This window comes from Protopterus annectens, chromosome 9.part0 (assembly GCF_019279795.1).
Source record: "Protopterus annectens isolate FY-2018-M chromosome 9.part0, PAN1.0, whole genome shotgun sequence".
Classification (NCBI taxonomy): Eukaryota; Metazoa; Chordata; order Ceratodontiformes; family Protopteridae; genus Protopterus; species Protopterus annectens.
The window spans coordinates 963,224,476-963,247,419 of record NC_056743.1 but is presented as its reverse complement, the minus strand read 5'-3'; the positions used below and the strand labels follow the sequence as shown (position 1 = coordinate 963,247,419).

Genomic DNA, 22,944 nt, shown 5'->3' with positions numbered 1-22,944 from the left:
GTCCATCACCTCAGGGTCTGTGTCCATTGAAGTGGCCACCTCTGTCTCAGCTATCCCTGTCAGAACTTGACTCAAAAAGTGGGTGCCAGGATTTTTAGTAGTGCAATGATTTGATTCCCTTTTGGTTCCAGTTGTAAAGTCTTTGATGATTCTCAAATCGTATTATAATGGCAAACAGCATTTTATCATTCTGCTTACACTTATGCATGTATTCCTTGACCATTAGACAGAATAAGGAGGATCTGTCATATGGGGCTTCGGTAAAGGATGCCTTGAAACAGTCAGCAAACTCACATAAGCACAGCCAAGGAAGGTGTCTCATACAAATACCTATGTCCACTGCCTATGCTGCTCCATTGGCTGCATTGTGCATGATTTGCATGAAGAGACTGGTAATGTTGTCGATGGTATTCAAGATAGGCTCAAAATGCTTACTTGAATCCAGTTTTGGAGGTTTCTTCAGAAATTCCAACCCTTGCTTGCTTTGGTCCTTCTGAAATCTGTTCATGTGAGTAGCATAGTTCAGGGCTCTAATTGCAAAAGCACTGGAAGCATACATCCACTTCCCTAATCTGTCCATCATCTGAGAATCCCTTTTGGATAAATGGATTGTAGTTGCATCTTCAGTCAGCTTTTTCTTAGTAGCAGCTGACGCAATAATGAAACAAACCAAGGAACCCTTCACCCAGCAATGTCTGTCCTCTGGGAGCCTCAGGATTTTGTTTTTTTAGGTACGGACTCATATGAATTGGGTTTTTGCAATGACTTCTGAACAGACAAGTTAACTGACAGTCTGCCAGAGGAAACACACAGAATTCAATGGTGTCAAACTATAAGCCTCAAACAGAGAAGGAAGTGTCTGTGGACAAATAACCTCTCTAGCACATGATCCATAAAACCTTGCCAAAGGTAGAATCCTCGGGGGAGACCAAGGGGATTCCTCTCTATCATCACAGTCTGAGTCCAATGTAATTGACTCTAATGGAGACTCCAAGTACCTCCTTTTGTACATCCTATTTTTTGGAAAAATCAAATGGTGTGTTGTCCAGGTCCTCAGAGGACTGTGTCACCATCAGGGCCAACCTTTTGAGGTGTGGGGCTTGACTGTGACCTGTGGAAGTATAAGTAGTCTGAACTGCAACAAAACAGGTGTCCAGGACAGAGCCAACATCTGTGGAACCTGAGGTAGAGAAGAAAACGTTCTTCACATAACCTTGATGGCAGACCTGACATCTGCTGGGTCTGAAGAGCCCCTCCTCCAGCCTAAATACTAACCCCACCAAAGAAGATGAGATGGAAGATCAGAGTTCCAAACACAGAAGAGTGGATGGCCTTAATGCAGACATCAGCCCCTGATGCCTCAAAGACCAAAGATACCAACACTGAGAATGGAGATGTCAAGATGGCTCTGAAGTCAGTTCTGAGAACTTGACATTCAGTCATTATGACAAAGTTCCACTCTGTTCCAAAAATCTGGGAGTTGAGTGAGATGGATATAATATCCCCAGCACCAAGGCAGGAGCATCAGTCAGCACCGAAGAAACAGACTCTGGTGTAGGTAATGGCACTAAAGCCACTAGCCCCAAAATGTGAAACAGAGAAGGAGCAAAAAATGGGAGAAGAAGGGCCTGCCCTCTTCATCCTCAATGCCAGGGTGTGGATGGTAGGGGGCAGAACACTCATTTCTATTTGCATCTTCAGGAATGCCCTCTTCTTATCATCCAACTCCAGGTCTGAAGCACTCCTGATAGATTTGAAGGATCTGAATGGGCAAATTAAATGAGGTTTCAGTGGAATAAAGGCGTGCTCCTTCTTTGACAATGGTCTGCTTGGCTGCCATTTCAGTGACTTGTTTAATATTAGAATAGGCTCTGAGGGGATTGGAGCCATACTTGAGGGCTCTGACTCTGACCCCGGTGGGCAGACCTGCTTCATAACTTTTGGAGCCAAAGATGAAACTCGTCGTTGGCTGTTCTTTTCCTTGACTCTACTTTCTCTTTGTCCCACTTGTTTCAGGGGTTCTGTTTGTTGGAGGTCTTCCTGTGTTTATCTCTCTCAAAAACTTACCAATCTTTTCCTTCTATCAGGAAAAAGTTATTGGACCAAAAGCCTTAAACATGGAGCACTCTACAGTGTTTACCCCCAAACAATAAACATACTTGTCATAGTCATCTTGGGGGGAGGTGGGGTATGGCCACATTTCTTTACACTTCTTACAGCTCTTCTCACCCTTCTGGTTTATCCTCTGTATTGAAGCTGTAAGAAATCAAAGGATTCACCAAACACATACACACCAAAACAATAGAATAAATAAGAAGTAAACTAGTTAAAGACAGAGGAGATCTAGTCTAAACAAATAAAAAAGCAGATTCCAACAATGAAAATGTTGATGGAGACTCTAACCACACAATGTCAAGAAAGCATAAGTACTATAATGAAAAGGTTAGACACCAATATATGACCCCGATAATACAAAGGGAGAAATATACTCTAATCTCTATAAACCAGTAAAATATTAGAAGGCAATGGAGCATTAAGCTGAGCAGTTAAAGCTCATATCCGAATGTGATGGTATCAAATGGGATCCAAGGGAAGCTAGCTTAGTCATAACATGTGCATTGTGAGGCTGGAGAACTAGCTTTGCTGTATCAGATCTAACAAGCAGCCTAAAGATCCATCAATCAGATCAGACTGATGGAATGAAATTGATTACAAGATATGCAAGTAAAAACAAGAGCAGTGTGAAAGAAAGATAAGCAGACAGTTCCAAAAATAGTAAGGGCAACACAACTAATAAAAAAGAATTTACAAATGTAATTAAATATGGTAGCAATACATTTAACTCCATATGACTTGCAGAAGGAGGCAATCCTGAGTACATTGTCAGAACTGAGGAGAGCACTCCTGGCTAACATATAAGCCTGAAGCAATACAAATTTAATGAACACTATGTGTACCCTGAATTAGGAATGGGGTTGACTTCCATCACAGTATTAAAAAAAACAAAAGCACTTGGAAAAATTAAAAAAAAAGTGGAAAAAAATCCATAAAGATCAAGGCTGACATAAAAAAACAAAGTATCTTTGGCCAAGCAGGAAAAGGTATAATTTTGTACACCCTCTCCATAGATAGGAATGACCAAACGTGAAGACCATCTAACTCCATCATGATAAAGGAAAACCTGCTGAGCTGTGACCAGAAAAGACTTCTCTCAGTTTGAGGCCCAAGGCTCAGGAACCATGGATGTGCTGAAGCTAAAGATGTTAGCTCAGAGTACACTGATGGGTTTTTCAGGAGTCTGTCATCCATATAGTGGAATGCAAGAAGTTTGTTCTTTTACAATGCCTTCACCATCATCACTTACACCTTGGGAGACAGTCTAGATGAAGAGAGCACACCAAATGGCAACATCTTGCACTGGAGGAGGCAAAGCCACACAAAATAAACAAAAGGAGCATTTTCTGCACCCCAGGCTGTGATGTGCTAGAAGGAATCTATCATGTCTAGCAAAACTATCCAGGTGTCCTTTTATAGTAGCTGCATGAACCCTGAGATTCACATCCCCGTGTGCAATCTGTTGACATGTCCATGTCAGTCCCAGAAGGTAGTATGTTCACTTTTAATAATGGAAATAATACAAATTTGTGGGATCTGTCCCTACATCAGTGCTTGGATTCATGTTTCAGCAGTGACATTTTAGTGCAATATCAAGAAGTTAGATTTCTCAAGTGCCATCCTTCAGCTGAAATGTTAAAAAGGTCCCATTTGCATGATGGTGATAGTTCAGATAAATGTTAAACATCTCATTGCACTTATTGAAAACAAGTGATTTTTAATTAAAACATACTCCATATAAACATATTTGTTCCAAAAATTACAGCATTATCTCTTCAAAAAGATTTTGTACATCTCACCTCAAAGTACATTATAACAAGGAAAATTTGCCAAAGCACAATGAGGAACATAAAGTTTTTCTGTACCTTCTTATTTTCAAAATTACCTCTCTGTTTAAAGAACATCTCAACAGCTCCCAATTTAGTTATTCCGTAGCAGTACAGCAAGTATATAATGCCGCTCTGCATATATCACCCTATTCTTATTGTTATAGAGATCATAAATAACATTCCCTGATTTAATGAGACCAAAATTAACAGTTTTCAACATATCATTAAGTAAATTCCAAAAACCTCCTATTCTGCAACACAATAAAATATGTTATTGTTAACAAAGAGCACCATGAAGGCTCATTGTTAAGATACCTTCCTCTCAGCTCCAGGGGGTCTAGTTCATTTCAGACTATTGGTCACTGTCACTTTGGAGTCTGCATGCCCCCCCCCCACATCTCTGCAAGTTTTCACAGAAAACTCCAGTTTCCTTCCACCTCCTATAAAATGCTGGTTGTTAGGCAATACAAAAAGTTGTCTCTACAAATACGCATGTATTTCTATATTTATTGTATTTGCCCTTGTGGTCTGGAGTCATACCTCTCAATCTCTTAGCACAAAAAATCTGCACAATGCCAAAAATAATGGCGGGGATAAAGACCCAAAAGTAGGGACACATTTTAATTATTGAACTTATAAACTTAGTTGTTAAAATAACAGGTTTTGCATTACCAGGCATTTTATAAAGGATGTGAAGTCTGAAACTCCAATGTCTGTCATTCTATAATGATTTCCCATCTCACTGATTTGCTAGAAATCCACAGATTTTATGACAAACAGAAAAAAAAATATGATGCAAAAATCTGAACATTCTGCAAAAATCTGGACAGTTGAGAAGTACGCCTGGAGTATGACTGGACAATGTCCACACACCAATCCATTTACTTGACTAAAAATGATAAATAAACCAATAAACAAAAAGTGAAGTCCAAAGTGATTTAACTATCCAATGATTAAAACTAAAAAAAAAATCACCACTCAGAGAAATGAGGCTTTAATTTCTCAGCTAAGCGCTTTTGCCTTTTAAGACTTCAACAGAACTCTATAAAGTTTTCAGAGTGGTGATTTTTTTTCACTTGGTTCTAACTAAACCAATGCTTGCCATGTATCACCATACAAAAATTCCTCTACCGAACAAAATCATTTTTGCTTTAATTGTCAATTTCCTATAAGCCAGCCTCATGTGAGTCACCAAAAATACTTTCTTTTGTTATCCTTTCTAGTTTTCAGCCCCCTAATCTTTACAAAACCTGCTCCTGTGCCAGTCCTGGCTGACCTTACTCACTATACTTCACTCACCCCCTTCAACCTAATTCACACCTCACAACCCTCTTCAACCTCCTACTGCACTCCTTTCTTTTGCTTTGCCCACTACCTTACCTCAACCGCTTCATCTCTGCAGACTTTCCTCTAACTCATTCTCTTTCCTCCCTACTCACCTAAACTACCTGAAGACACCCTACCCTGCACTCTTATTATAATCTCCTTTTCTCTCCATCCTTCTTGCATCTATAACCATAATGTGAACACCATCACTCATACTAAGACATCACTCAATTTCCCCTCACTGTCTCTAATCATGTAATCTCTAGTATCTCTTTTAAATATCTTATTAAACTTGTCTCAGGTCTCATTTATTGCATACTAATCCATGTAACAAATAATCTCACTAATAAGTGTTTCCCCACATATTTTCTTCAACTCATGTTATTGTTTATCATTGCACTCTACTATAGGTTCATAGGAGGTTACTAGGCTAGCGGCTCCAGGGCTCTTAGAAGCCTAGCCAATTTCAACCCATATTCCCAAGGGTGTTTGGTTCAAGCAGGCACTAAAATCAACACCTGTTGCCCCTGTCCAAGAGAGACACAGGTGGAACCACTGGGCTGAATTTCCAATTCCTATCCAATTGTCCAAATTGTGCTTAAATAGGGCCAACAAGGAGCTTTGTTTAACATGAACAGGAAGCATGTTCCGAAGAATAGGCAACCTCTGTAACACAAATCTGTCTCTCTGGCAAGTTCTGTTGATGTCACATTCTAGGTTAAGTTCCTTTGAGCGAGTGACCGGTGTCCCATTTGACTTGCGAATGTGCAGCATTTCCATTAAAGTTGGGTCAGAGTTTGCTCTATATGTAAGGCACGGGTCACCTCTGAGGCGTCTGCATGACACAGAGTAAAGTGATAATGATTTCAGTCTGTCCGCATAAGATAGATCTTGAAACATATGTCCTATGTTTTTCTCATTACAACATTTTTTCACTACAGTGTTTTGTAGTGTAACATGATACTTTGTGATTTAAAATATCGGTAAATTATGGAGCTTTACTCCCTAGGCCTCCGCTAAAAATGGGAACTTTCAGGCCCAGTCAGACTTTCCGGTAAACAAATGTCAAATAAATAAACAAATAAATAAATAAAATAAGACAAACTTTCCCAGCCTGATTCCATGTATTCTTTTTCTAAAATACTTTACTATAAATCCAGCTTACCACACTTAACCTCATAACATGCTATTTTCTCCTTAATTACTTTTTAAATAATTTTAGAATATTCTTCCACATCCCAGTATGAACTCCTCTGAGTTCTCCACTTGTCTCTTACCCCCACACTCTAAATATCAAGTTTACAAAATACCCTGGATCAGTCTGCTCTCTGCTCTAGCAGTTCATTTAGTATATAAGATATACCTAAAAGACTCAAATGTAGCTCCAGATGCAATAAATCCATACCCTTTCTCATTCTTCCTACAGAATAATACCCTTCATGATAAAATTAAATCTGGCATCCTAAACAATCAAAAATGCATATGCCAAAACATGCAATTCTTCACAGAAGTCATGGTATGCCCTACATATTCCTATGCAAAGCAAATAATATCACATTTAAAATAGCGACCTATTAAAAGAAAATCATAATTGGTAAAACTGTCCAGAATCTTTATACTCAGTCTCACACCATTTCTAAAATTTGTACCCAGTACTAAAACATTCAATGCCATACTCATTTCCTCCAAACATTACCAAAACACGATGGCACATCAACACTTAACAGAGGGCCAGAATGCCTTTTTTAGCAGTGCAGAGATTCTGTAAAAAACAACTAAACAACCCATCATACACTTCCCTACCTATAACTATCCTTCTTCTTTCTCTTGCTCTGTATCCGCTTATTTAACCATAACTAGATCTTTGCTAAAACCAAGTTTCCTACATTTAGCAAAATGAATGGCCTCCAATTACTTAAAACTTCTTTTTGTTCTGTTCTCTACATCAACTTACCCCACCTTAATATAGCTATTCCTGCTTCATCCCTCACGATAACATTCATTAAAGACATTCTTCAATAAATGCACATGCCTGTCCTCTAAAGATGCATAAAAGACACTGCCCAGACCACCATACCCAAGTACTTCAGATATTTTCACAGCCTTTCATACCTGCTGTGTTTCCTCCACATTAATAGCTTATCCATTTTATCATTCATCAGTACTGTTGCCTAGTACTTCATCTAATCTAAATGCATCTTAACTGCCATCTCAGCCTTTTTCCAGATTTGCTTTTATATACTCTTCTACAGTTCCTATCAGGCCTTTTGAGTCCAGTATTTTTAAACTTCTAACATATTTATTAATACTTTATCCATTTTACTTTCAAAGTTTTCCTCTAGAAAAAAAGAAAACCATATTCCTGCAGGCTATGTAATACATTTCTGCCTCTTATAGAATCTTTTTTGCTTTTCGTTATGATACTTAACCTCTTAACTGTGTATGCAGAAAATACTCCACAATACAGTGATGCTCTGTTATTATGACTGCATAGTTTTCTCAGATTCATACCATTTTTTTTTACTTTAAAATCTATTCAAATCCAATTTTATTCACAGATGACACCACAGTGGTGGGACTCATAAGTAGTGATGTCAAGAGTGGGTATAGGATTGAGGTCAACTCCCTGATCGAATGGTGTAATAACAACAACTTGGACCTGAACATCAATAAAACAAAACAAATCATTATTGACTTCAGAAAGAGCTCTGCCATGCACTTGCCCCTCAAGATCAACAGTGAAGAAGTGGAGAAAGTCCAAACTACAAAATTCCTGGGGTACATATATCAGAGAAACTTTCTTGGAGTACAAACACAGGGCAGTTAATTCAAAAAGGCCACCGGTGAGTACTCTTCCTAAGAAGGTTTAGAAAAGCAAACCTCTCTATGAATGCTTTAAATACCGTCTACAGAGGAGCCATCAAGAGCATTATCACCAGCAACTGCACTGTATGGTTCAGTAACAGCACAATGGCTGAAAGGAAGAAGCTGCAAGAATAATAGGAACAGCAGAACGATTGTGGGCATTAGTCTTCCAACCTTACAGGAGCTCTTTAAAATGAGATGTAAAAAGAAGTCCCACAAAATACTGAGTGACACTTCTCATCCAGCATATGGATGGTTCACTAAACTTGCATCTGGTAGAAGGTTATGGAGTATCCTCTGCAGGACATCCAAATTCATGAACAGTTTTTATCCAACTGCAATAAGACTCATTAATACAGACATAAATCTGGATGTATGAAAGCTATAACAGATTGTTACAATCTCATTATTTTCCATACAGTAATTCGATTTATTTATTGCATACTAAAATTAATATATTCTCATTCAAGTGCAATTCCAATCACTTCCTTATGTGCAATATCACCCCGTCTCACCTCTGTGTATACTGTACTTTTCTTTTCATGTGTTAATCATCTAGTAGTCAGTGTCATCCAGTGTATATAAATAGTGTACAAGCATGTGGATCAGCTACCTATTTACTTTTGTACTATAGCTATTGTTTATTCTTTAATACCTATCATGTCTGTCTTTTTGTGTTTGTTTTCTCCTGTGAAAGAGATGACACTCAAAATTTTGTTTAGGTAGCACTTGTGTTTCCCTAAATTATAAAGTTTTTTGAATCTTTTAAATAAAATAAAAAAATGAAAAATAAATCCTGGAGGTGAGTGCTCACACTGTCCATTATCATGAATTTCTCTCCTCCCTAAGTGACATGTGTATCCAATCCACGCCCTGTTAGTATAGAAACAAAACATCCAGTCTCAGTGGTTACAGGATGATTCCTACTCATCTAACTAGGGATACTTGGAGGGCCAGATGATCTATTCTTCAGGGTCAGTCTTTTCTTTTAGGTATGTTTTTCAGGTCTATATTAGTTCATTGAAGATTCACTTCTGCGAACCTGACTTCATCGACCCCAAACCACCAAACTTCACTTTAGTGAATGCTCACATACACAAAAGATTTAAGTAGGGGAAGGAAGCAGTTCATAGGTAGGTACCAGGCTATTGGCTCAAGGGCCTAAGTAAGCCTAGCCAACAATGTTCCCTGGCTTACGCCACCCAAGAAAGTTATTTTCCTGTGCCCCTGTCGAGCAGAGTCACAGAAGTGATCCCCGGGGTGTATTTCATATTTCCCATCCACTCATCAAGATTTTTCTTGAAGAGTGCTAATGAGGAACTTTGCTTGACATAGATGGGTAGCTTGTTCCAGAGTATGGGAAGCCTCTAGGACAGGAATATATCCCTCCAGCATGTCCTGTTTATTGTTGTGACATGGTTTAGGTCCTTAGAGCATGTAGCTTGGAGTGATTGTGATTTCTTTAGGTGTAGCATGTCCAACAGCTCTGGGTTTGACATAGCTTTATATGTTAGGCAGAGATCACCTCGGAGTAGGCAAAATGCTACGGAGTAAAGCTGGAGTTTTTTGAGACGGTCAGTGTAGAGCATCTGTTTGAGGCCAGTAATCCTCTTTATGAGGAACTTCTGTGGCCTTTCCAGCTGCTGCAGATGTCTTGTAAGGTACATTCCAAAAGGGGTGTTGTACTCTGTAATGGGTCTAATGAGTGTCGAGTAGAGGGGAACAATGACCTCTTTTTTCCTGGATGAGAATCCTTTTGTGATGAGGTGTGCCACATAGAAGGATTTCCTGACTACTGTGGTGATGTGATTATCAAAGGAAAGACTACTGTCCACCTGGGTCCCAAGGTCTCTTATCACACATTCAGTGTTAAGTAGACTGCCGCCTATGTGGTAGTTCATGGGTACAGAGTTTTTACCAAACAGGATGACAATGCACTTTTTGGCACTGAGCTTCATGCCATGGCTCTGACACCAAGCATCTATCTCAGTGAGGCCCTTCTGTAGGATGTCCACTTCATTTGGGGACTCGACTATGGCTCCTAGTTTACAGTCATCTGCGAACTTCATTAGCCAAAGGCCTTCTGTGTTAGCCTGTACTTCAGAGGTAGATGCCAAACAGGAGAGGTCCCAGGACTGAACCCTGTGGTACACCACTTGTCACTGATTTGAAGTCAGATTTGGAGTCTGCAACTTTTACAGTGTGGGTTCTGTCAGTGAGCCAGTTGGCAACCCATCTTGTGATGTAGGGATTTATACCTAGTTTAGAGAGTTTAGCTATAACTCCAGAATGGGGGATGGTGTCGAAAGCATTGGCGAGGTCAAAATAGGCTGTGTGAACCACCTTACCCTCATCTACAGCTTTGGTGACTGCCTCAAAGAAGTCGATCAGGTTCAAGAGGCATGATCTGCCTTTCACAAACCCAAACTGGGTGGGGTCCAGAGTTTGGAGGTTACCAATGTCTTTGTTTATGAGTTCCATGACGATACATTCCATGGCCTTACAGACCAGGCTCATCAGGCTAATACGGCGATAGTTCCCGGGATCAGTGGGGGCTCCCCCTTTGTGGCATAGGATAACTATTGCTGTGCGCCATTCAGTGGGCACAAAGCCTGACAGGAGGCTATGATTGAACATGGTGCTTAGGTGGAGAGCCAGTTTGTTCTGAAGTTCATGTAAAATGCAGCCTGGGATGTTGCCCATTTCATGGATGCTGTGTTTTTGGCTTTAGAGAGTGCAGCTTCTATCTGTGCCGTTGTGATTACAGGCACTCTGCATTCTTCCTGTATAGATATGGGCCCTTTAGGGGGTGAGAGGGGGGGTAAAATTAGCACTGAACCTATCTGCCAGGATGTTGGCAATATCATTTGGTTCTGTAATTTTTGTGCCGTTGTGCTGTAACTCAGAGCAGATATGGGTGTTGCCATTGAGATTCTTGACATAGCTATAGAATGCTTTGTGGTTGTTTTTAGAATCAGTGGTGATTTTGTTTTCGTAGCTAGCTTTGGAGGATCTTATAAGGGATCTCAGCTTCTTACTGAGGCTGACCAGGGAGCTCCTCCGCTCATGGGGTTTTACTCTCTTTTGCAACAGTTTCTTCCTTCTGTTGTAGAGTTTGTTTATGGCAGGGGACCACCAGATTGGCTTCCTTTTTTTGGCGGATAGCATCTTGGTTCTGTTTGGGACAGTACGATCCATGCACTCGTGTAAGTGCTTATAGAGTGCATTTGTGTAGGATTTAGCAGTCATAACTGTATTGTCCATCTGCATGGGTGTCATGAAGTTCGCCACTTCTGTCTTAAGAAACATGAAGTTGGCTTTGGAGAAATTTTTACCATGGTCTCCTTAATGGGGGTGGGGGCGGGATGTGAATATCTAGGGTGATTAGCTTATGGTTGGATCTGACCAACAAGGAGTTGACTTCAGGTGTGGAACACCGGTCACTCATATTGGTAATGACTAGGTCTAGGATATTGTTGCCCCTGGTGGGGGTGTGGATAGGTTGATCCAGGGCATTGGAATTTATGAATTACAGAAAGTGTTGAGCGAAGGAGTTGGTACATGAGTAGTCTTCCCAGTTAATGGTGGGGTAGTTGAAATCCCCCATTATTACAGTGTTTGGTTGAACCCTAATATTTTCCAGTATATCAAGAAAAGAGGAGTGGGAATCCTGGGGCATGATGGGGGATCTGTAGCAAGCTACAATTTGGATTGCAGTTTTGCCCAGAGTTAGTTGCACTTGGATAACCTCTGATGCATTATGTTGAGCAACTAATTGTGGTTATCATTAATGAATATGGACACAGCTTCGCCTTTGGTATTCCGGTCCAGGTTGGATGGCTGAAAAGTGTGGCATGAGTTATAGCCTGGTAATGCAGGGGTTCTCTCTGGAGCCTTGAACCAGGTCTCAGTCACTGCACAGATATCCATGTTCTCCATTTTAAAGAGTGCCTCGAGGGAGTGCATTTTGAGATTTAGACTTCTAGCATTGAGTAATATTACCCTCAGTTTTTGCTTGCCTGTTCCTGTTACAGTGGTGAATTTGTCATTTGAACCTTGCCTAAAAAAGGCACTATAGGGGCAGCAAGAGCCTTAGCCTGTATCTGGAATCCCAGGGGTGACAGGTGCAGGCCATCTCTGGCAAAACATCGTGGTCTGTCGACCATGTCATCCTAGGCAGACAGATACTGGATCCCCTTTGAATGACACCAGAAACTTAGCCAATTGTTGAAGTCAATCGTTTTGTACTTGTACTGCAGTTGGCCAACAGTACAACTTTGCCTTTTTCCCCACTGTAGTGTGATCTTGGAGTTGGTATATATAGTTGGGTGGGTGGGGGGTACAGCTCCCCACTTGGGTGGGTTTGACATGCTGCAGTGTGTGTTCCATTGTGGTGTCGGCCAAGTGCTTTCTTTCCCTGGTGAAATTTTTTTTTTTTTTATGTGAATGTTCACAGAAGTGAAGTTCAGTGGTTTGGGGTTGATAAAGTCAGGTTCGCTGATGTAAATCTTCTATGAACTGATATAGACCCTCCTGGGGCAGAACACTAGATGTATCCTAATGCAGTGGTGACAGTACACAATGTCACAACATGAATCACTTATGGTTTTTATTTATTTTGGTAATTAGTTTTATATGTATGTATGTATATATATATATATATATATATATATATATATATATATATATATATATATATATAAATATATGTGTGTGTGTGTGCGCGTGTGTATCTGTGTGTGCATGTGTGTGTATATTGTATATATACTAGGCATGCAGTCAGAAGACCATTAAGATACATAGCTAGCTAAGCCCAAGAATAAACTGATGATTTAAGCTTCCCAGAAGAAGAGTGCCATGATACGTACCCCAGGACAGAACTGACAATTGCCCATCTAATTTTTCAGAATAGTTTTAAACGCGGCCAATGTGTTGTACTGCTTGACATATTTTCATAAGTAGGGGATTCACCAGCTTAGGAAATCTGACTAGCATGTTCTATTTATATGTCGGTGAAGGTTATGGTCTTTGGTGTGGATACTCATGGTGCTATTTATTTTGCATAGATGTAGAATATTAAGCAGGCTGGAATGGCTTATATTTCAGAAGGCCAGACACAGATTACTATGAAGAGACTGTGTCAAACAGAATATAATGAGAGAACTTTTAAACTATCAGCACAGCTTAGTGAGTTCAATGTAGTTATTTTCTTGGACAGAAATCTCTGAGGCTTTTCATACTGGACAAGATTCTTAGAGACATCCATGGTGAGGGGGACACTGTATTCTATGATGGGTCAGATGAGGAATGTATAGAGACAGAAAATGGCTTCCTTACTTCTGAAAGATATGCATTTATATGTAATTGTGTTAGGTAGAGGGATTTCTGACTATGACTGTCACATGATGGTCAAAAGATAGTTTGTTACCAATAAAGGTATGTAGATCCCTGATGACTAAGTTGATTTTAAGGGGGTCCTTTGATACAGTAAGAAACTGTGAATACTTGATTGCCTTATAAAAACACACTACATTTGCTGACATTAAGATTAAGCTCATGGTCTGTGCACATTAGTGCAATCCAGCTCTTGTTGAAGAATATGCATGTCTTTTGGTGAATATATGATGGCACCCAGTTTGTACTAACTGGCAGGTTTAGAGAGTCAAAGCATATCAATATCTATCTTAAATCAGAAAATTAAATGTCAAAGAGTAGGGGCGTAGGAAAATGCCTTGGAAATCTCCACAGATTACATATTTTGTGTGTATGAGATATCCCAGACCCTTACTGTGCGAGTCATCATAGTGAGACATTTGGATATCCAGCATACAACATAAGGATAAACATAAGGATAAACATTAAGTTATGTAGGCTTATTGATAATTCCTGCATTAGGGGATTGTACTCAAAGCCTTACCTAGCTATAGATAAGAAGTTTAGTCACCAAGACTAATACATGTGGCTTCTGTGAACTTATTGATCCGAGAAGACAGGACCCATCACAGCCATAACTAGAGCAGGGAGAGGGGGAAGCTGCCCAGACACAAGAGGTTGGGGTGCATGATTTCTAGGTCACAATGGTGCAGAAGTGCAGTACCAGCACTGAATTATGGACAGGTAATATTAAGTAAGGGAAGCAGGAGACCAAGGTTCCCAGATGGTATGTGGGGAGCGTGTCCACAGTTCATGCAGGATTGTGGCTGCTATTTTATTTGTATTTTTCTGATCAATCAATAAAACAGGATTTCATTAATTAACATCTCAATTTCATCCAATATAACTGATATCTAGTGCCATGTAGTGGTCAGGATTATTTTCTTTTGAGTTATCTCTTTAACAGACTAATCCCTACAAGGCTATAACCTGGATTCCATGCACATAGAATATAAGAGGATGGCTCCATCCTTGTGGTATGGAATGCTACCTTGATTCATCCCCTAGGAATTCCCAGGCTCAATAAAGAATGTTGGCCTACAAACACAATATCCTCTCTTCCAGATGGTCCACCAGTACTCAAATCATCTATTAATTCTTGCTCACTGGCATCATAGACAAATGCTTTTCTTGAGTACTTAGACCAGCTTAAAAGTTATCGGTTTTGCTTGACCCATCTTCTATCATTTTCCCTGCCACTGTAAAGAGAGTAGCCACCATTGTTTACATCCTCATATATCTACTCAAGAAGAAAAAAAGACATAAGCTCTAGCAAGACAGTTGAACCACTCCTGTCTGGTACATGGTAGTTAGTTAACTGCAGGTTCTGAGGAGCATAGACAGTTATGCCACTGCACTGGCTATGTACACTGAGTGAATGTGTTTAATCTTTTGTATAGTACACAGGCATGGCTACAACAAGCTGTAGTTGGTGTAGAACTGAAAAAAGTAAAATAATATTTTGGCCTCTAAAGATGTTCTGACTACATGCCTGCCTAACAGAGCCCTTTTTCCAGACTGCTCTGAATTTCTAACTTAACCCTTACACACGGGATCAGACATAATTGTTTCTAGGTCAAACAACTAAAGGACAGCTCCACTGTGGCATTGTCCTTAGTACTTCACTGAGAATTATATAGTGCTACCCTGATCCCCAGCCACTAACCAGTGCATGTGCTTCAGATGTCTAAAATGTTGAGGTTATACATGCACATACTTCCAAGACTATGTCTAATCTCCCTGGCAGCATTCTTACTGCTAACACAACACCCAGCCTTAGTGTACTAAGTGGCAGTCATGAAGTGACCTATATCAACCCCCAAAGATGAAGCTGTTATCCACCACTCACTCTTATTCCTCTCCAACTGAAAGGAGGCCTTATAAAGAGGCATTATGTTGATCATTAAAGAATGATTAAATTCTACAAGTGTACTTTAAGAAAAGTGGGCAGGATGGAACTTATATTCCTATTAAGTAAAACTTCAATATTTGAAGATATTTATAGTTTTATGTTATTATTAAGTTAGTAGGTTTTAGGGGGTAGTTTGTGTGTGTGTGTGTGTGTGTGTGTGTGTGTGTGTGTGTGTGTGTGTGTGTGTGTGTGTGTGTGTGTGTGTGTGTGTGCGTATTTTTATTTGAGGGGTTTCAATAAAACAAAATGTTCTGCAAGATGTAACATAGGCTCAAATGGAAATGACAAGAAACAGTTGTATAAAGGATTAACTTGCCAAACAGTGGTGCATGCATGTAACACAAAAGCTGGAACTAAAAAGCTGTTATACATAAAAGGTGGGAATAATAATCCCTCAAGAACATGATTCTTTCCATAATGTCTTTAAACGTTAATGGTCTCACAGATAAATCCAAAAAAGAAAGAGTAGTGAACTATATTAAAAATTGTATTGCCTTAAGACAGTAGGACTAATTGTACATCCAGCCTGTCTAGAGGTGAAAGAAATGTATCTCATGAATGTTGTCCAATGTACTCTCTTCCATTTGTGTAGTCTGTTTTTTACTAATATTTAATGTATTGTCTGTTATCTATAAAAATGTTATCTCTTGGAGCTTTTCTCCCCGGGGCTCCGCTGAAAATGGACTTATATCCAGTCGGACTCTCCCGGTTAACAAATGTCAAATAAATAAAATGTGGAATGAAAATACCTATGTTACAGGAGACACACTTGGAAAGAAATGAACATGTGAATTTGATAAAGAAAGGATTTCAGGATGGTCATTCAACAGAATACCTGGGGCAAAGGAAGAGAGAAGTACTTATATTAATTGCAAGAATAAATACACTAGTAACAGAAAAGGGAAAAAAAGACAATAATGGTAGATTTGTAGTACCATTGGGCTACTAGCATGGAAGGAGGATTACACTGGCATGTATTTATATTCCACCGAAAACTGCTATAATAGAGCCAGTGCTAGGAATTCGGAGTGAATTTACATATTATTCCCCAAGATACAAAAACTGGGATAGGCTAGACAGAATTTACATTTCACAGGAACATGTCCATTTAATTGAAGGTCTTGATACGCACTCAATAACTATTTCAGATCATGCACCAATAACAACTAAAATAAAAATACAGGGTAATGAAATAAAAATGAGACACTGGTGCTTTCCCACCTCTCTGTTGAAAAGAGAGGAATTTAAGGGATGGGTAGTGGAAATTATTCAGGAGCCAATAGAGCAGATTGAAACTTCTTCTGAAAATATATCTAGGAAGTGGGATAAAATTAAAATGGAATTTAAAACTAGGGTGGAAATAAAAGAAAGGGAGATAGAGTTAAGAAGTAACAAGAATTATTTAGAGGGACTGACAAATATTAAAGTACTCCATAACTGGGGGAAATCGCACAGAACAAGAAGAGGAGCAACTACAGAATGCTAAATAGAAAATAAGGGACTACCTTGATAATATGTATGAGTTTAGAAAGTCTGCTGTTAAGCAACTGTTTTGATAACTCTAGAGCACAAAAACATTTAGCACAACGACTCAGACAACAGAAAGTAGAAAGGGCTGTCACCAAGCTTAGGGAACCTATTACAAGGAAGATAACCAGGGATCCTGTAGAAATATTAGAAATGTTTAGGAAATTCTATGAAAAGGTACAAATGGAAATGTTTATGGAAGAAATAAATATGCCAAGGCTAGAGGGAGAGAAGGTTCAATGACCAACAGTAAGGAGAGGAGGAGATGAGATAAAAATGGTGATGTATAACCAATCTACAGGAAAGTCACAATGATTAGATGGTATTCCTGTGGACATTTGGAAGCTAAGAGGAAAAAAACTGATGAAGATCTGGAAAGTTTTGTTGAACAGTATTCTAAGAGGATGGGAAATACCAACATCCTGTAAGAAAGCGGTAGTAGTTGTACTACCTTAAGAGGGTAAAGATCCATGAGATCCAACTCCATACAGGCACATTTCAATACTAAATCATGATTATAAAGTGTTTATATTTATAATGGCTAAAAGAATGGCAAAATTGATAGATATTGGTCAATGTGGTTCTGTGGAGGGGAGGCAAACATTTGACAACATAAACAGAACAGTTATGATCCAGAGGGAAGCAGAATGTAAGAAAATAGCACTGTTGCTGGTGGGTCTTGATACAGAGAAAGCATTTGACAGAGTAAGCTGGGATTTTTATGAGCAATGTAATAGAAGCATTTGCATTCCATGACAAAATTTAAGGTTGATTAGAAGGATATATGAAGGATCAGAGGCGAAAATTAAAGTGGGTGGGATCCTCTCTGATAATCTCTGCTTGAGCAAAGGAACCAGACAGGGGTGTCCTCTCTCTCCCCTTTGTTATCTGAATTACATTTAGAACCATTAGCAAAGAAAATAAGACTCAGAAATTCAAGGATATAATTGGTATGGTAGTCAAGAAAAGCTGGCTCTATTTGAAGATGACATTATTTTATACCTGAAAAAACAGAAAGAGACATTACAGTGTTGTGGAATATACTGAGATGGTTTCAAACCTTTTTGGGATACAAAATTAATGAAGCAAAAACAAAGGCTACAGCAGTAAATTATGTACCCACATATGAAATGGTTCAGCAATATGGAGACAAGATAAAATTAAGTATTTAGGAGTATGGATTAAAAATAACACTGGTGTGGCAGCTAAGGATATGTGGGAAGAGACTAAACAAAAGATAATACAAAAGCTGAGAAAATGGAAGCTCTGTTATATGGATATTGTTAGTAAATTACAAGCAGTTAAATGTTTTTAGTCCCTTTAGTCTTATACACAGGTCAGGCATATTTTTATCAACCAGAGGAGAAGTTGTGGATAGCAATTAATAAAGAACTGAAAGATTTTATCTGGGAGGGGAAGACAGCAAGAGTCAAGTGGGATAGACTTATTCTTCCAATAGAATAGGGCAGATTGGGATTACTCAAGATGAATGGGTATTTCAGAGCAACACAGTTAAGGCTCCTATACACAGCATAAGCATTAAACTATAATTCACAATGGAAAGAGACGATGATGAAACAGTGGGGAAGCTCAAGTAACAGGGAGAGAATGGGATTTTGGATTGTGACCTTTAAGCAGAACAACAATAATCATACAGAATATTATATTCATAAATTAGCAGAAGTTCTTCTAAGAATTACACCAACACGGGAATGGAGAAAGGGGATTCTGCCGATAAGGATGACTGCAATTAGAGTTACAGACAAGAGGCAAGAGGGGCGGGAATGCATTGTAGAAAACTGTCAAAGAAATCAAGGTACTGGGAGAAATAACTAGAGAGGGAAAAGTAATAGAATGGGAAGATGCCAAGAACTTATTTGGACTGCAGGCTAATGATTGCTTTCCATATCAAGGATTGATATCAGAATATAGGCAAAGAAAAAGAAATAGGGGGGTCCTAAATGAAAGACCATCACTAGTAGAGTTTTTAGTAGAATCTAGAACAGGAGTTGCCATTAAGAAAGGAATACAGTAAAGCATATAAAATATTGCATGATAACTGTAAGAATCAATCAGAGGAGGTTACGAAGGATTGGGAAGATAGATTTGATAAGCAATTCACAAAGAAACAATGGGGGGATATATGTATGTCTCCCAAATATGCTACAAAATCTAGAAGATTTCGGATTTTTTCCTGGAAGTGCTTACATGGTATTTTATACCTCAAGCAGACTTCAAAACTTTTTTCTCAGGTAGACAGCAAATGTTGGAGGTGTGATAGGGCAGAAAGAGGTAACTGGGAACATATTTTCTGGAAGTGTAATGAGTTGGTAGACTTTAAAGATTCCCTGCAGACTGCCCTGTTGGAAATGGTGGGCGAGCAAGTTGGAGTGACTAGGGAATTTTTTTTTTTTTTTTTATCTATGATATAAAGTCGGAATTGCCTAGACATCATAAGGCCTGCTGAGTCTAATTATGGTGGCTGCCAAAAAAGCAATTATTAGAAAATGGAAATTAAAGTCTAAACCAACTTTACTAGAAGCAGTGAAGACAGTAACAGAGTTAAAACAACTGGAACTTGGATCTTTAGTAAAGGGTAGGAGCAAATTACATAAAAAATGGGAACTGTGGAATCAATACATTCAGAGGAGAAACGAGGTTTAAAAGAAGGCAGGATTTGAATAAGCTATGTATTGGTTGACTACAAATGACTGGATATATTAAAAGTGATGTAGAATGTTTGCAGCTACAGCTGTGTAGCACAGTTTGGAATGTATAATGTCTGCAGATAAGACAGAACACACAGCATATTAATGGGTAACTCCAAGTAAGAATTTCTGAAGACTAGATAAACCCAAATCTATGGTTGAGATATTCTGATATATGCTGCAAACTGCTGTTAGCCATTGTCCTTGAAGATCAGAGTACCCCATATGACACATGTATTGTAACAGATGCAAGTTTCTTCTAACTAAAATCTTCTCTCTGAGGTCACTTACAAATAATCCAATTAACAAAAAAAGTTTCTGATCTCTATGTACTCCTGCTCTATAAATCTGATATCCAAATGCAGAATACTTTACAAGCCGAAAAGCCCAACTAAACCATTTGCCTGTTTTGTTTCAGCAGTCCAGACTTGTTCTTCAGCAACTCCCCTGTGGTTATTTACAGTATTCTTCATCCATACTATGCTTGCTCGAACACATCTACCATTGGGTACACTTCTGTAACAACTGCAGAGCTATACAAAAAAAATTGTGAAGTCTATCCTCCTTGAATTTCCCCCTTTCCATGTCCCTATATATACCTTCTTATATGATTATGATTTCATTTATATCAAAGTACACTATTTCCTCTTTCCACCTGCAATGCACTCATAAATCTCCATCATCCCTTCCTCACCTTCCTCTTTCAACATAAATGCTATGACAGCTATACTCCACACATATGTGCACACACAGACACACACACACACACACACACACACACACACACACACACTTTTATCTGTCCCTATGTCTTCTGATGTGACTCATAGAAGTTAGTCATGGAAATAATTTAGTCATTATTCTCCAATATGCCCCTGTAGTTTGAGTGTGTGCATGTGTAAAAAGACCACATTTTTCTGGGGTGTGGGCATTACAGCCCTTTATAATATTTAATAAATTATATCATCAGTAGTATATTACAATTTATTCCACTGTGTAAGACACATCACTTACCCACTCAATGTTTTAAGCCACTGCCTTCAATATATGAACTCATTAAATATTAGAATGAAAGTGGTAATATGTTTCTTTCAAGTATCAGCCTTATACCCTGTAAACTGTGCATTTAATCCAAAAGAGCATTTAATCCAAAAGTTTATAATGTATCAGGTACACAATGCATTGCTTTCTGGCAGTGAATCCAGGATGTCATATCCATGGTTATTCAAATTTTCTTAAGGCCCCTTCAGATTTGATCTACTTTCTCCAACATGCAAGTTTTGTTTCATACATCTTTCTTTCCTTAAAAAATATATCCTATTTGAAATAGTCTGTGGTATCTGTTTTGAAAATCCTTATAAAGACTGCCTGAATACTGAGAGTTGTGACACAGTTCTTTCCGTGAGTTGCAGTCAGTGTGACTGGCACAATGTTTTACTACACAACCATAAGCTATTTGTAATTAGTTCACAGACTTCCCTCCTGCCCATCTATTTCCCTTCTACTTTGCTATGCTGTGTAGTAACAAATACATGTCACTATCCCTGATCTCTTACTCTAGGAAGTGAAGGTGGTTGCCAGACTTCCTGCAAATGTGTGTAACTTTTTTACCTGTGATGTTTTTTCCAGTGTAAAGATAGCTGTAGTTATCAGTATACAAAGTAGCAAAAAAGATATAACTGATACATTTACCTTTTGTTTAACAATATTCTTCTGTGCCATAATTATTTTCTCTTCGGATGCTTCAGCATAAGTACTAATCTGAAAGAAAAATAGCACATTATTAATACTTGTTGAGGAAGGAAAATTGGTCAAGCTGTGGCATAGGCACTAATAATTCCTATTGATCTATATCTGATTGCATCTAAATAAATAAAAAAAATATTGATCTGAGATATTGTCCTGCAGCTGTACTGCTAAATTTCAGTTTCACTAGCAGGGCACTGTTCACATTAATACATGTCACATAGCTCTCTTCCTGAACCAGCTTATCAAATGGAGTTACCTTTACAAGATATGTAGATTGGTTAATCACCAATGTCTTCCACCTTCTCACAGTGCAAGAGATAAATGAAGACTTCCTATAGTACTTGCTGTCTTAGTTTGCTTCACTACTGCCATCCCATTCCTTCTTTCACATATTGTGCTTTGTTCCTGCAGATAGCAGCAGCACAAGTGGGTAAATTACATCTGATGAAAAGCAGATTAATTCTGGAGACTACCATGGTCTCATCAAGTTGGGGAAAAAATCTGCTGTCTTCTGATAATCATAGTAACTGCAGAGTAAATATGCTCAGTGAAGACAAGCCTACTGTTAATATTATAGTTGGTATTTAAAGCAGATTATTAGCCTGACAACAAGAATAGAAGAGGCACTGCTATTAAGAAGAAAGACCTTAGATGAGTCACAGACTACACAAAATCGTGATTTTATTATGTCAGATTTTGTATGAGCTTAAATTAGTGAAACCAGTGCTCTTCTTCACAGAGACTTTATTGTAATTGTTATTTTAAGTGACCCAATTACTTATCAGGTGCATCAATTATCAGATCATCTTTTTACAGACTGGACTCAGCAAAGAAAGCCACATGAAAACGACTGAAAAATAAGAAGACCAAGGCCCTTAGGAAATATTTTTATCAGGCATCCTAGATGACTTTATAAGTAAAAGATATTAAATGGCTTAACTTGACCTGCTGCACCCAGCCACTTAGAATGTTCTTAAATGAATTGGTCACTCCTGTGGAAAAGCTGAAGTTAACCTGAAACTGTAGAAGAAAGGCATGATCAACATCTACAAAGTTTTTTGAAAAGTCAGCACCGCTGTGACTACTATGCAATCCAGCATGCTTTCACCAACAGTAATGTAGATACACACTGTGAGTTCTGAGAGTGTATCATCTGTTCTGGACAATGGCAGAAAATATATCATTCATCCCAAGGAACAGTGTACTCATTAAGATGTTTTACAGTCTGGCTGGATATAGTACGGCTCAAATGGTCATCAAGAGGTAAAAATAAAAGCAAGCAGACTTACAATTTATGTAGAATAACTATCCCCAGACTTGAAAATTCTGCTGGCATGGGCAGAATCCCAAAAACAGGAAAATTAGCAAACTCAAAGTTTGTTTAGAATGTCTGTTCATAAAAGATTTCACTAACAGTATTTGGTCCAAAACTGGTGGATGCACACCAAGCAGCACATACTGTAGCCAGATTTGGATGCAG

The 22,944-nt window shown here is 38.7% G+C and overlaps 1 protein-coding gene across 1 annotated transcript in view; it reads right to left on the bottom strand.

The window, feature by feature from the left end:
* The window catches only part of LOC122810613, a 349,637-nt gene that overhangs the window by 320,769 nt on the left and 5,924 nt on the right, over nucleotides 1-22,944 (bottom strand). The window contains exon 2 of the mRNA XM_044082189.1: nucleotides 21,408-21,476. Coding sequence (XP_043938124.1) covers nucleotides 21,408-21,437 — 30 coding nt within the window. The 5' untranslated portion in view covers nucleotides 21,438-21,476. The remainder of the gene's footprint in view (nucleotides 1-21,407; nucleotides 21,477-22,944) is intronic.